Raw genomic sequence first — 14,839 nt, forward strand, 5'->3', positions numbered from 1 at the left:
GGTTCCTCAGCAGGCAGCCATTGGAGACAATGAATACCTGCCTCCCTGCTCCTTGCCTGAGCTTTGATATCTGAGCTGACATCATATGGTCTGGAATATCCCTTTGGTCAGTTTGAGTCAGCTTTGGCCTGCTTCTGTCCCCTCCCACGATCTTGCCCTCGATTGAGGGAGGAATATTACAGTGCTGATGCTGTGCTGAGCAGTAGCCAAAACACTGGTGTGTTATCAACACCCTTCTAGCTACCAATGCAAAGCACAGCACTGTGAGGGCTGCTATGGGGAAATGAACTCCAGCTCAGTCAGACCCAATACACTGGCATATAGTAACCCAGTTGATTCCCTAAATAAATTTGTCACATTTGGACTATTCCAAGGTTTTCATGTTACTCCAAGATGTAATTTCTTTTTAGTAAGATAGGTCTCTCTGCCTGCCTCAGGAGCACATGATGCCAGTAAAGCATGCAATCTTGGAACTATGGAAGTGGAACCATTTCCACAATGTTTACCTGCTAAGGAAAAGGAATTAAAAAAAATCTGAAGAGACCAATTTGCCTGCAGACTAAGAACATGCTTATTCTATCAGATACAGGTTTCTTATTGTTTCACTACATTTATGGTGATTTTCTTTGTCAAAGTAACGAGTGCACAGAAACAATGAAAACCCATAACCTGCAATTACAAAGTCTGACCTCAAAGAAGGCAACATAATTTTTGAAGAAAAGTAGTGGGTTTGCCAATTAATTACTTTTCCAGCCATTCTGACTTCCTTCTTAAGATTTTAAATTACTTAAAAAAATACACTGCACTCCATAACACAGGGCTAACTTCCTGGGAAACCTAGAAGGGGTTGTGGCTCTCCCATCAGCAACTAGTGGTAGTTGCAGTATCTGACAGGGGAACATCTTAAGAGCTTTTCTCATCTTGTCAGCTCAACTGTAAGCTGCAAACTTCACCTCAGTGTGCCAGGAAGGCAGGTGGGACTTGAATTTAGGTGGGTGATGGAAGAGATCAGGGAACTGATCTATACTGAAGCATTCAGAACATTGTCTGAAGCCAACTAGAACAACAGGTTCTGTGCACTCTCCCCTCACCTCTCCTTCCCTCCCAGTGTGGCTTTAAATGACATATTGCTGTCACAAAGTCCATGGAGTAACTGGCAATTGCAAGCTGTCTTCTGCCTCCTACTCTGTTTTGTTTCAGTGACTGTCATATTAACAAGGTTAAGTGAATCTTATAATTCTAGAGTTTGTTGATACTTATTTATAGCAAGGTTTTTGATGAAAAAAGAAAGCTGACTGTAGATTTTTATCTGACATGATTCATAGGGAGATGTTAGGATCCTCTTCTCTATATAAATGTCTAGTTGAGTGACAATAACTTTTGATAAACACTGTAAATAATAATATATTTTCTGTATTGTTAAGCATGTCCACACTGGATGAGTTATCATATCTTATATATGAATATGTAAGTTTTATGAAACTCACAATTTGACTGAATTCCCAGAAACCTTTGACACACCCACAGAAATGTTGCTGTTTTCTTTCTCTCTTTAGGAAGCTGATTACAGAAACTTTGTATGTGTAATCTTGGAAGCCAAATTAACAGTAACAAAGAATTATGTAATTTTTTTCTAACTAAATCCTACTTTGATCAATACCCTTTTAAATTCTATTAGAAGGTAAGTACATTCCTTCAAATGTAAGATTCTGTGTATGTATATGTATTTGCATTTTCAAAGGGAGAATGAAGTGTGTTAGGAGATCTGAGTTATCAGATATTAAAGCTCCAATCTACCAACTCCAAAGTACTTTGGTAAATCAAACTAGATCCTTTGCTCCTCTGTGATTTTTCCTATCAAGTTCTAGGCTAACATGATATGGAAAACCAAATAGGAGTATGAATGAAGGGAGCCTCTTTGTATGTGTTATTCAAAGAGTAGATCACTTCTCTAGAATTCCTTCCTCTACTCCACATATAATCCTCATTTAATTAATAAATATTTAGGTAATAGCTTTGTACTAGGTTACTGTATTCCATACCTAGCTACAAGGTTTTAAGCCAAAAGCTTGTATCATCCCCCCCATACTGGTTTATCTAACCTTAAATATATTTCATGAACCATCTCACAATTAGTACCTTTCTATTTGATTATTGTTACAGTATTACTTTTAAAAATAAAATATTTATGACAATACACTGTTTTTGCAGCCTTTTAAATACTTTTAGAGCCAATGATAGGACAAGCCCCCTTTTTTATATACTATTGTCTGGAAATATTATTCATCTTATTCTGTGTTAGTCGTTACATAGCCATTTTGTAATTGAAAATGTAAGTCTTAGACAAAGATTATCCAGACACAGTGTGGGAAAAGAGCGTGTAACAAAATGGAACACTAAATAAGGCCTTGAATAGCTTTATTGAAATCTGTATAAATAAACATGCGCATTTCAAATGTAAACCCAAGTGAACTCAAGTGCAGACAAAATTTTAACCTCTGTCATGCAGGAGGTTAGTTTACATTTAAAAAAAAAACAAACCTCAAAGCAGCTTTAAAATACCAGGATGAAACACCAGTTTTAATATCAAGGTATAAAGCAAAGCCATGTCCAACATATCTCATTTATATCCTGGTCAAATGCAATTTTTTAAACTTTTTAATGCTAACATAAATAAATAATTTACCAAAATGTGCACTCACAGAGTGAACTTTTATTTACAATACACAATTTATAACCTATTGTATTTGATTAGTTCAAGTGAAGAACATCATACTTTTTGCTTTTTTCTTTTTTTAAATTGTTTAAACAGTGGGACACAAAGCAATTCTCCAGGTAGTAGATATGTGACGTGTGCCCCCACACTTTAGAGCCCCTCTCAAAGGCAGTATTGTATACAAATCAACAATACATTCTTCCAACTAGATCAATGGGAAAGCAGCAAATCAAAAAATGTTTCAAACTGTCACACTTATTTTGGCATCCTGGACCCCTGAAGATAGTTAACTGAAATCCAATTCGGAGTTTGTATGCCTTATATACTGTACAGGTTCTGACTTGAACATGCAAATGCCAATTCTCTTATGAGTTACCTTTTCAGATATGCTGTAAGGCCATGGTGAATTCCATCAGGAACACACAAAGAAAATTAACAGGTCTACCTTTAAAGTGATTTTGTTAATTAACAATTTAAAGGCAGGTTATACTGAAAAAATTCTCATCTAAGCCTGATACACAGTCATTACTATGGATACAGAATACTATTAACTTTGACCTTAATACAGAGTAGTTTGCAAGCTGTCAAACTACAAAAACTGGGGAAAGAGAACTTACAGCACAATTTTAAATTTTGGACTGATACCAGATTAAAATTAAGCATATCTTATAAGCAAGATAACAGGAATTATGTCTGCAGAGTAGATTCCAACAAGCAACAATGAATACTTACATTTAATTGAAAACCTTTTTGTTAATGCAGCATGAAATCCAGAACCTGTTCCACAGCAGCAGTAAGATGAACATAATATTCTGGATGTTCCACTATAACACAAAAGGTTAAAACACCTTTTTCAAGCTACTTCTTCTATTGTGATCGAATTAAGAAAAAAATAGGGAGAAACAAAAATTTTTTGTTTCAAAAAAACTACTACTGTAGTTATTTATGACATTTTTACTTGTAGTCTGTGTGGCAGCTAAGGAACATTTATACAGTCATCCAGAAACTAGACTTGGCAGTAGTATTCTTGCAATACTTATAAAATAAATGTCAGAAGTCCACAGATTTAATATTTTAGTTATTAACTCACATCCAAAACAAAAGAAAACATAATTCATCAGAACAGCAGCGGAAACTTAAAAGGGGTTTATCTGTGATTTCCTATATATACCTTGTGAATACGAGACAGTAAATGCATTAGAGACAATTTCTGTTTAAGTTTTTATTGTTTCACTTCAAGTACTGCACATGTTAAAATGTAATAAGATTTACATTCTGTTATCTGAAACTCCCCATCTCAGATTTTTATTTTTAATTTGGTGGGCATTTTCACTCTTTCAATCTGTATCCCCAGTAAGAGAGTCTCTTTTATGGCTTCTAGTTCTTCCCATTAGTTAGTGTGCATACAATTTTCATTTTCTATATCATTATCATTTTCATTGCTGTCTTCATCACTTTCTAGTGGGATGCCTGTGGCAGCTGAAGCACCTTGTTTAGTTTCCCGGTCAAGTGGGAAAAAGCCAGTTCCACTGATTGTGTCCTGCCTCTGGTAGAAGAGCACATACGCTGCTTTGGACTGTAAAAGAGAAAAGTGTAATATGTTCACGAGGCTCCAAACAAAACATTTACAACCCGAGTTACAATTTTTTTTTCTTTGCTTCCAAGTATACAGCACAAAATTACAAAGAAATCTAGACCTTTCACTTAAGTTATTTTCTCTCCTTCGAGAGAAGCAAACTACTATCTACAAATTTAACGCAAGTTCCACTGTTTACTCTTCATTTTTCTTCCCTCAAGCAGAAGATATCAACAGTCTCAATTTTAGAAACACAAAAGGTACTTGCCACTATTTGGTCCTCACATGCAGTGGACACACTACTGTCATCAAAGTAGTACCATTTTCCATCATCCTTATTTTTTGCAAAAGCAGTATCTAGGACAAAAAAATAGAATGTCTTAGGGCTCTGCATCTTCATAGATGTAATACAATCAGTTGGTAGACTCTGTTACTGTGAAATACTTCACATTTAACTAACTTAAAACCTATAATCACTATTAGACTCACCTTTCACACTTTTTTTTTTATAGAACGAGAGCTTAACCACTAACATTACCTTTCTAAAAACAATGTATACTGAGACAGGATAGCCAAATAAAATCCCTCAGTCATTTTTTCTCTTTACTTTCAAGGACTTGCACAATGAACAAGAATATAGACAAGCAAGGTAAAATCAGTTGTAAGAGTACGGTAGCTCTTGTAGAGCTCTTATGCTTTCTCTTTTCGCAGTGTGCACAGCTAGAAGTATAAAAGAACCTACAATTTTTCTTGAAAGCTCATTACATATAGATTTTTGTGTCAGAGTACTTGTGAAAGCATTTCAAGGCAATGAAAAAAAATTGTCCCTAAATCATTAAAAAGCACCACTGATTCAAAGTGATCAGTACTTAAATCAAAATCAACACAGAAAGAAAGGTGACATGTAGAATGATGATACTTGAAATCAACTTACAATGTCCTCCTCCCATTCCTCCATAGTGGTTGGAGACAGCAATCAAGTTGTAGCGGCAAGGCCCTGCATTAGGATTAATAAGGAACTCTGACATGTCCAAGTCACTGTTAAAAAACAAAACAAAATAAAACAAACACAAAAAAACCAAACCAAAATTCAGTCATGTTACTACTTTTAACCATTTTACATTTTGGTGGTCTTCAAGCCCTTTACCTTATATTCCCTACAAAAAAACACATACACCAGACTATTCTGACAGTGCATCTCTTTCACTCTGTGAGAAGTGGAAGGGGAACCAGTAATCTTCCACATTTATCTACTATTATTATTTTTCCAAGTTCATATTTTTAACCTACAAGCATTTTGTTATCAGTGTGTACTGGATACACACATAGAAACTGAAAACACACCCATTTTGCATAATTGCTGTATTAAACATGTGCCCTAGTCATGCTTTTACACCTCTAGCATCAAAATGTTTAGGTTTCTTACTTTATTGGAAAGTCAACCAATGTATCCAACTTGTCCCTCATATATCTGCTGTAGGAAAAGCGCTTTAGATGAACTACCAGTACAGGGGGCAGTGACCACAGGTCTAACTTCTTAGTAGCTTGCTGATGTTCTTTACAGTTTGGACAATACCTAAAATAAAAAAAAATCAATTTTAAATAACTGTAATCCATATGTATTTAAAAATACATTACTACAGAGAAAGTCAGTAACACGGGAGGAACTGAATGAGCAAAACTCAACCACACACATTTTTTCTTTTGTTACTAATGCTATTGATATTTCTTCCAGTTTAAAATGTGCAAGTGTGATCACAGTGAAGCTCAACAGCATTTTAAACTCAAAAGTAGCACTCTCCCAAAATTGAATTCTCATCTTCTATAGGATTCCCTATATGTGGCTTTCTTGTATTTTATTTAAAAAAAAAAAGATGAAGGGTTTTGAAACTGACTATAAGAAAAGTCAAAAATAACAGATAACTGACTTTTTCAAGTTTCAATTTCCAAATTCATCTGTCTCTGACCCCATCTCGCCTACACCTAAAACCAGATAACAGTGACTACTAAAAAAACTTCCCTTCTTAGTAGCCAAGTACTAAACAGGCTGTGACTTATAAACTTCTGTTCCCTACAATGTGTACTTGAATTTTTCAGGAACTAAGGCTCAGGGAGGAAGATAAGTAAGAAAAATCAATGGAAGCAACTCTTCCGTGAAGTGGTCTATGCATATTCTACACCTTGGTATGTACCAAATAAAAATCTAGGGAAGGGAAAGAAAAAGAGATGAGCCCTAAGTAAAAAGACTGCACAAATGTCTTTAAATAGCAACATCAGATAAAGACAAGAAATTAGGAGAACTGTAAGGGCAAGCTGTAATTGAAAATCTGTTTTCCCAGCTGGCCTAGAATATCTAGAATACAAATAGTGCTGGACTAGGGATGATGAGCTCTTGTAGATTAGACGTGTGAAGACCTAACAAATGAAGAAAAATGTGATTGATGACCTTTGGTGAAATGTATCTAGTAGCAGCTGCTTGACTTTGCAGTAGTTTTATTTTGTAGTTTAAATAATCTGCTTAAAATGTGCTGCAAAAACGGAAGTGCTTCACCATACCTGAGTTATATGGTATCTCAAATGGTCTATTCAGTGTTGTATAATCCAGCAAACCCAACAAAAAAAATGAGATTTTCTAAGTTAGCTCCCTACACTGCACAAATATAGGAGGATCTCTGGTGACAATGTTTGAAGGTCTCCAAAACTTTTAGGTATCTACAAGAGAAAAATTGGCAGACACTCTTTTCAAACTTAATTCTGAGCTCAAAGTTGATGAAGAATTTATCTGCTAGAAAATTCCTGGAGAAAAAGGATCTTACAGGACCATACTATAATTGTGAATATTCAGATATGATTCAAAATTATAATTTGAAAGAACCATGAATCAAAATCAATTTTTGTCTGCCAAAAACGAATAGTTAGGACAATAATTTGAGTGGTTGTAATGACTACAGACATCCCCCATCCCACAAACCTACCATTTAAGCACATCCCTATTTCAGAGATCAATGCAAGGCAAGTTATGTATTTGCATAAAAAATGAATAGTATGCAACAACCTCTCTCATCTCAGAAAGGAATATTTGTTTAAACCACTGCACTGAATTTGTCATAATATTATTCATTCACTGTCCATCACAGTTCACAGACTAGAATATCTTTTGTATCACCCCTTCCTCCTAATTTCCAATGCATTAACTGTTTCTCTTACAAACATAATCTTCTGCACATGGTAAAAATTTAAGTTAAGTAATGGATCAAAGTAGAAAACATTTTGAGAATCTTCAATTATGATTGAAATAACAAGATTCAAAATAGCATTAAGGAATCAGTTAGGTATCTCAATGTTCATGTGTGGTTTTGATTATACTTTGAGAGATGTACCACAGAACTAACAATTTTTCATCTTTTGCGCTTACCATGGATCTTCAGCACCTAGTTTCTCCTTTGTTGTGAACAGCTCAATGCAATCTTTTAATTTCACAAAAGGCTTTTTGGGAGGTTTATATTCCACACTTTCATGTTTTTCAAAATCCTAAAGAGAAGTATTTCTTGAGTTAAGAGAACAAATGAAACAAAACTCATTTTAGTGATGTCGTCTTACTAAACAGTAACTACAAAGCTCCTATATATGGAAAAACTGATTAGAAACCATTCAAGCAAAACGTTTTCATAGCTTCAGATTTACTTCCAAGTTTGTAAGCCTCAGATGTGCTAATTACTTGGATGTGTATATGAAGTTTATTTATGACAACATATTTACTAAGAGTAACATGAAAAAAAGATATGTTAGCTTCTTCTTGTGAAGACTTACAATGTCTCATGTCACATTAATTAAACTGTATTTTTTACATTTAAGTTTTATTTGTGCTGGAAAGGGGAGCAACATAAACAGCTTACCTCTGCTGCACTATCATCAAAATATCTCTTCTTCAACTCAGGATCCCAATCCAAAGCAAGGAAAGATCTTTCTAAGATTAAAAAACATATTTTCTCTTAATATTATTTCTTGCTTTACATGAAACTGGATTAACTTTGGGCAAACATTCTTCAAAATGAATAAAACAATGCTATCATGAATTTAAGATGAAAAATTGAAGCACACAAAAATTCTGCATTTCTAAGAGTCAATCTCAATAACAAATCAATTATTCATACAGAATTCACAATTGAAAAAAAAGATATATCAAATATCACACAGAGAAAATGAAACACAGAAATGGAGTCAGAAAAGAGTATCAGAATCAAATGTTGCCCAACCCATTCCCCATGACTTACCATCAAGCCTAGGTTGCCTATCATCAAATCTAATATGCCTGGTATCATCTTTGATGTAGTTTATGTCAGTATTGCCTAAATTATTGAACTGGAATGTAAACAATCGCTTTTTGTGTCCCGTGAGTGGTTGACCTTTGCAAGTATCCTCAGTACATAATCCATTTTCAGAGTCATTGTCACCTCCAACGGAATCTTCTGACTGGCTGTTTTCATTCTCTGAAGGAAGTTCCTGATCCTGGCTGGATTCATCATCTTGCTCATCTGTTTCCATTTCACCTGAAGCAATCAGAAGAATAAAAAGCAAAAAATGAGGCAGAATGACAATAATTGAAAGACGTTAGAGTTAACTTCTGTTTCAAATTGAACCCAAAATACTAAGCAGGTTTAGATATTCCAGTCTTACTTGGAGATCCTTCTTCATGTATTCCATTTGGGCCATTACCATTGATACCATGGTCCTTACAACAATGCAGAGATCCTTCAGTATCTTCACTTTCAGTACATGTTTTTACATATCGGCTAAATATAACAAGTGAAAGAAACAGTTAGAAGCAATGGATTTTTAAATATTTACTTTGTTCAAACCAAGTCATTAAATTGTTAAAGCAAATTCTTTCTAATGTACTGCATTTCTGCACTTCTTTCTGATTTATTCAGAATTAACAGTTTTATTGCCAAACATGTCTACTGTTACAGGCACATCTGAAAACCCACTCCTATATGATCTTACATTTTTGGCAGCTACTTATTTTAAACAACTTGATTTTTGGGATCAGTCTCTCTTTGTCCAGAAGTAATTTCTTTAACTTTCATTAACCGTATTTTTTTACACAAAAAAATTTATAAGGATTCAATTACAGAGAAAGTTACATCAACAGAAAATGAATTTAAATTTAAACTGGAATTTACATGATTCCAATTTCTTCCACATAATGATACTAATTCCAGCCTAGTTTCAGAAAGTGTCTACCATGTACTTTTACAACATAAATTAGTATATAAACTTGTATAGTAGATACAGGAGGTATGACCATAACAGAATAATTGGAAAACATTTCCATTTTACCAATTCCTAACGAACAGCTAAGCATACAACAGAATTATTTATCTTAAACTGACAATACAGACGAACTCTCTACTGTCATCTCAAATACTTTTTGGATGAGGTCATGCTAACAAGAAATCAAATTGAAATTCATACCAGTTCATATCTCAAGGGGCTAAAATTTTAGATTTAATAAATTTAACAGAATGCAAATAAAAGACAAAGTACTCAGATCTAATCAGTTTGTTAAAAATGCATGTAAAAATAAGTGCCTACTGATTCCAATGATTAGCATTACTCTTAATAAATATATTTTTTTGTTAAACAATAACCTTACCACATTCTTAGCAGCAGCAGGTTATAGAGTTTATCTTCAGTATTGTTTCTAGGCACTGCTATGAGAAAAGGTTGACCAAACAGTAAAGAACCACTATGGCTATAGCTAGTGTGCCTGCACTTTTCCCTTAAACAAACAGGAATTATAACTTGTTCCGTATCTTCGGTTCTATTGATAGCAATTTCAAATCTAAAAGAAAAACAATCAGAAATACAAGAACAATGGTCACGTAAAAGGGTGCAAAGGGGGAAAAATAAAAAAATAATACCCCCTCCCAGTTTCATCTTTACCTGATGTCTAGGTTTTAATCTTTTGCAGATAACTAAACAAACTGCAAGGAGACATGAAGCATGAATGTCTTACACATAAATGTACTTACGTACTTATGTACTTACACATAAATGTCATCACGTTCCATAATACTACTTAGATTTTCATCCATGCCAAATATCCTGTGGAACCTGTGATTGTATATATCAGTAACAATCATCTAAAAAGAAAACGGAGTGTACATCATTAAATCAGGTTAATGTGCATTGAACTGTTCATTGTTGTGCTTCATATAAGAGATCACTCCTACCTTATCTGCAGCAACACCAGACAAAGCCGACAATGCTGTGCAAAGATCCAATATATTTCCAATTTTGGGAACAACTACTTTGTACTAAAAAGTAAAATATAATTTTAATTTTTTAAGAGAACAAATATACATGAGGAACAAACCTAAACCACTTATCACACGTGCAGCATATTTCACATACTTCTTTCATATTCTTGAACTTACGGTGTGAAGCATGTAAATGAACTAAATCAAATTCCAAAAGCTGCTGAAAACGTAGTAGCTACCTGCACAACTTTACTCTACAAACATACACACTCTGAATACTCCATTTGTTAGTTTATATGATGCTGATTTGAATGTTATTTTATTTTCTCCCTAAGAAGACTAACGGCACCAATTAGTCAGATTTGTATTTCAACAGCACCTACTTATTTCACCATTTAAGTAATATGCATGCCATTGACTACATTATTAAATTTGGAATAGAACACAAGTTGTTTATAAAGTATGACTGGGGAAAAAAAAAAAGCAATGGCAGGCAATGAATTCTAATTTCACACGGAGAAAGAGAACCTGATGATTAACAGTCTGAATTCCACGCAGGAGTCTTATCTGTTATTTGCATAGTAAAGAAAGGATTAATTAGAAATAACGTATTATAACTTTATAATTAATTGCCAACTATAGCATGTGTTTGTTATGTCCTTAAGTTTTACAGTTATTTAGACTCAAAAAAACTCTACTGAACTTGTACCCTTCCCAAACTCTATTACTCCTGCATAACCCTCTCAGGTCATATAAGTCATCTTCAACTACTGTGTGTGTCCCCTGTGCAAACATGTTTTCACAATTAATTAAATTTCTAGCAGGCTCATCTGCCATTAGTTAATACATGTCCCTTTATCTTTGACTTCCCTAATTCACACTGCCTTTGAGAACACTCCCTTTCCCCCCTACTTTCCTTCTTATGGTACTTTCATTTCAAGTGTTAAGCCTTTTTGGAATCTATCTAACTGCCTGTGTCTTATTTATTTCACCCAACCTCACTTATCCCATAAGGTACAGCTAGAACCATTTAATCACGACTTGGTTATGATAACCTTATCTACATTTTTTCATGCCATTATAAGGTGTATAATACTATCATTCCTAAAAAAATGGCAGAAGAGGTACTATTCACAAAGAAATCTCATCTGAAGATTTTTCTTTTGATAATCAGGTGAGAGCACAGAAGAATTCAGGACTACCTAATTATGAATATACACTTATTATGAATATTTGGCATTGGTGATTAAGGAACCAAGAAATAAGGACTAAATTAAGTGTATAAATACTTTTTATAACCATACAAATTCACTAGAGCAACACTCAAATAAAAAATTATGTCAGCATACATTTTAAAGATTAAGAAGCCTTATTATCATAACCACAATGAAATTACCAATTCTTCCTTGATAGAAATATAAGAAGGTGTGTATAGTTTACCTCAGGTTTCCTAAGTGGAACTTCAGAATTCATACCAGAAATCAAAAACTTATTGGATTTGCTTGTTGTACTTATAAATTTACATGGTGTAAAGCAACTCGTGGTTCACTGCTAATGTCACATGAATCAGGGTGTTAATATATGAATTAAGCCACTTACCTGCATAGGCTTTGCCAGTGGATCCATTCTAACTAAATAAACTTCCAAAGTGCGTTCTTTTTTCATGGGTAATGGAAGTGTCAAGTAACAAAAGGGATCAAAGGTTACAGATATCTTAGCACATTCAGGACAAACTAGGGTGGATTTAAAAAGGCCATGGAATATATCTACAATGATGGAATCATTTCTCTTTAAATGGTTTTCCCAGGCTTCTTCAGCAACCACCTGTAAGTAAAGTGTGATCTGGGTTACGACAAAGTAGTAGTGAGAATTATTAGTAAAAGTACTTGATAGAAAACTTTCAGTAACCACCTAAACATAGAAATCTCACTCCCAAGGATCCTGTAAGGTATGTTACTACTATCAGGATCACAGGTTAAAAGAGGTATGCTTTTCCAATGACAGAGATTCTGTCAGTGGTATTACATAGCCTGAGAGAGACTTCCAAATGACTTGGGGAAAGACAAAAGCAAATAAAACTAAAAATTCCACATGAATTAACTAATAACAAAAGAACAGTTTCCCTAAAGTAAGAGTACTGGAGAGAGACAGAATTCTGCATAGATATAAGAATAAAAGAACAACAGAATGGAAATTGTTTTTCTAACTGAACTTAGCACTGAACTGAAAAACAAGTCTGAATGAAGTCTTAAAAAAGCCACACCATCCTCCCATCTCCCCAGTTATCTTACAAATAAAAAGAAATTTACGCATGTTCTTGAACAAACTCCCTATTTTATGGTCTTATTTTCTGAAATCTCTCCCAGAAAAAAAACCCACATGATCAGTGTCCCAACCTTTCAGTGCACAATCATGTAGAACATACAGCCTTGACTAAAATTAAGATGATCAACACCAAAAACCCTACCTTGTCTGGTCTCCCATCTGCATCCTTTAACTGAATGTAAGGCTTTTTCCTAATTCTATTCAAATCCTCATGTAATCCATCCAAGAGAAAAGCCAGTAGCTCTTGACAATCTTGTTGCTGATAACCAGAAAACTGTGGTGCAAACCTTCCCACTTGTGTCTAAAAATTAAAATACAAATACTTCCAGTACCTTTATTGTTAGAAAAAATAGATACTTCTGAGATGCTACAGCAGCATGTTGAAAAGGTAAAACTTAAAACAGAGAAGCTTTTCAATGGAGACAGAAGTCAAAACCAATTCTGAAAGACCAAAGCACAAGGGCAGGTGACATTTATTTAAATATACATCCAAGTGTTTTAACAGTTAAATGAATGGACTGCAAACTGATAAACATTACTTCAAATTCTTCTTGCGTATTTCTATATGTTTTGTATACTTAAAAGTACAAATCCAAAATTGACAATGTACATTCAGTTTAAATTCCCTACTGACCTTAAATGCTCTTGGGGTAACGTAGCTGTATTTTCCTGACCACATTTGCTTGATAAGCTCGGCATAAGATTTTGCTATTTCACCTCGCATTCCTAAAGGATTGTCAAAATTCAGCTCTTCTTGGTATTTATCATTGAGGAAGTACTCTGTAAGAGGAGGTGTGTTGCTCAGACACTGCAAATAGAAATACAGACTCTTTAGAACAGTGATTTGAATTAATTCTAAAGAAAGAATGTTTGAATTTTGTTAAGGTAGCCATGATTAAACTGTAATGTCTAGTACCTGCAAAGAAAGGGAGAAAAAACCCTAATCAATCTTCTCCAGAAACAAATAACGATTTTAAACTAAGACTGGTTGCAACTTATGCACAGATAATATTTGTCAAAAGATTTACCTCAAAATTTATTAAACATAGGAGTCCAGTCAACCACACCATGACAGCACAGTTGGTATCAAGATTTAAAACAAAGGAAGGTAGTTCTTGAGATATGACTGGTAGCTTTATAAGACTCCTTGCTGAAAGTTGTTAAGAGGTGCACAAAGATGAAACTGCATAGGTGCTTGGAAGAGACAGCCAACAGGGCTTACTAATTCAAATTATACCACATTCCAACAAACATGTGAAAAGAGAATTTTTTTTGGCAGGGGTGGGAGGGGAGAGAAGGGAAGGTGAGGATGCTTGCCCTATTCCTTTTCTTCTATGGCTATGCCTATGGCTATGGGCTAGTCTTTGAATTAGAAATGGTGCAGACCTTCCTATGCTCTTTTAAATTTTGTGATGCTGTTTAGAGCTGAAATTAGTTCAAGGAAGTCAAGGACCTTGTTTTAGATTGAGCTAATCACTTATCCTCTGTACCAGTTTGTCTCTTCTGCCAGCACTTGGAGATAGCAGGATGTAACCACTGAAGTATGATTTACAATTTCAGGAAACCACTTTGAATTTTTGTGCACTACTCTTCACACTTCTTTCAACACAAACTTTTCCATCACTCAGAAATGATCCCCATGCCATGCCTTAGCATATATATTTAGCAAAGTCTCTTCATTAAATATTATAAGCTTTTCTGCATTCTTTCCTGTATCAAAGATTCCAAGAAAGGTAAAATATTTCATCAATCTCTTCTCCTCTCTGTAAACAAGGGGAAGAACAAAAATTTTAACTTCACATACTCTACAAAGCTACTGCATATGTACAACAATCAGATTGGAAGAATTACAACTTTTTTGAGTGGGGCAAAAAAAGTTATTCCTATGTCTGCCTATCATACCTGTGAAATGTTACACAGCAAAAACAGTCAAATGATGTAGAGAGCTGAGTTTCATGC

The 14,839-nt window shown here is 34.4% G+C and overlaps 1 protein-coding gene across 5 annotated transcripts in view; it reads right to left on the reverse strand.

Annotated features, from left to right (window-relative positions):
* Positions 1-2,401: 2,401 nt before the first annotated feature.
* Positions 2,402-14,839, reverse strand: part of USP15 (ubiquitin specific peptidase 15) — a 61,620-nt gene continuing 49,182 nt past the window's right edge. For 4 of the 5 annotated variants that reach the window (XM_051795765.1, XM_051795764.1, XM_051795762.1 and 1 more), the window contains 14 exons: positions 13,515-13,688; positions 13,023-13,181; positions 12,155-12,379; positions 10,529-10,612; positions 10,344-10,438; positions 9,949-10,137; positions 8,970-9,085; positions 8,567-8,842; positions 8,189-8,259; positions 7,708-7,823; positions 5,719-5,868; positions 5,227-5,330; positions 4,561-4,649; positions 2,402-4,292 (listed from right to left, as the gene is read on the reverse strand). In XM_051795765.1, coding sequence (XP_051651725.1) covers positions 4,107-4,292; positions 4,561-4,649; positions 5,227-5,330; positions 5,719-5,868; positions 7,708-7,823; positions 8,189-8,259; positions 8,567-8,842; positions 8,970-9,085; positions 9,949-10,137; positions 10,344-10,438; positions 10,529-10,612; positions 12,155-12,379; positions 13,023-13,181; positions 13,515-13,688 — 2,034 coding nt within the window. In that variant the 3' untranslated portion in view covers positions 2,402-4,106. Of the gene's footprint in view, positions 4,293-4,560; positions 4,650-5,226; positions 5,331-5,718; positions 5,869-7,707; positions 7,840-8,188; positions 8,260-8,566; positions 8,843-8,969; positions 9,086-9,948; positions 10,138-10,343; positions 10,439-10,528; positions 10,613-12,154; positions 12,380-13,022; positions 13,182-13,514; positions 13,689-14,839 lie in introns of those variants that run through there. The other variant, XR_007905929.1, reaches the window with a different exon arrangement.

Source organism: Manacus candei, unplaced genomic scaffold (assembly GCF_025592945.1).
Source record: "Manacus candei isolate 608988 ecotype Guabito, Panama unplaced genomic scaffold, ASM2559294v1 h1tg000043l, whole genome shotgun sequence".
In the NCBI taxonomy this organism is placed as follows: domain Eukaryota; kingdom Metazoa; phylum Chordata; class Aves; order Passeriformes; family Pipridae; genus Manacus; species Manacus candei.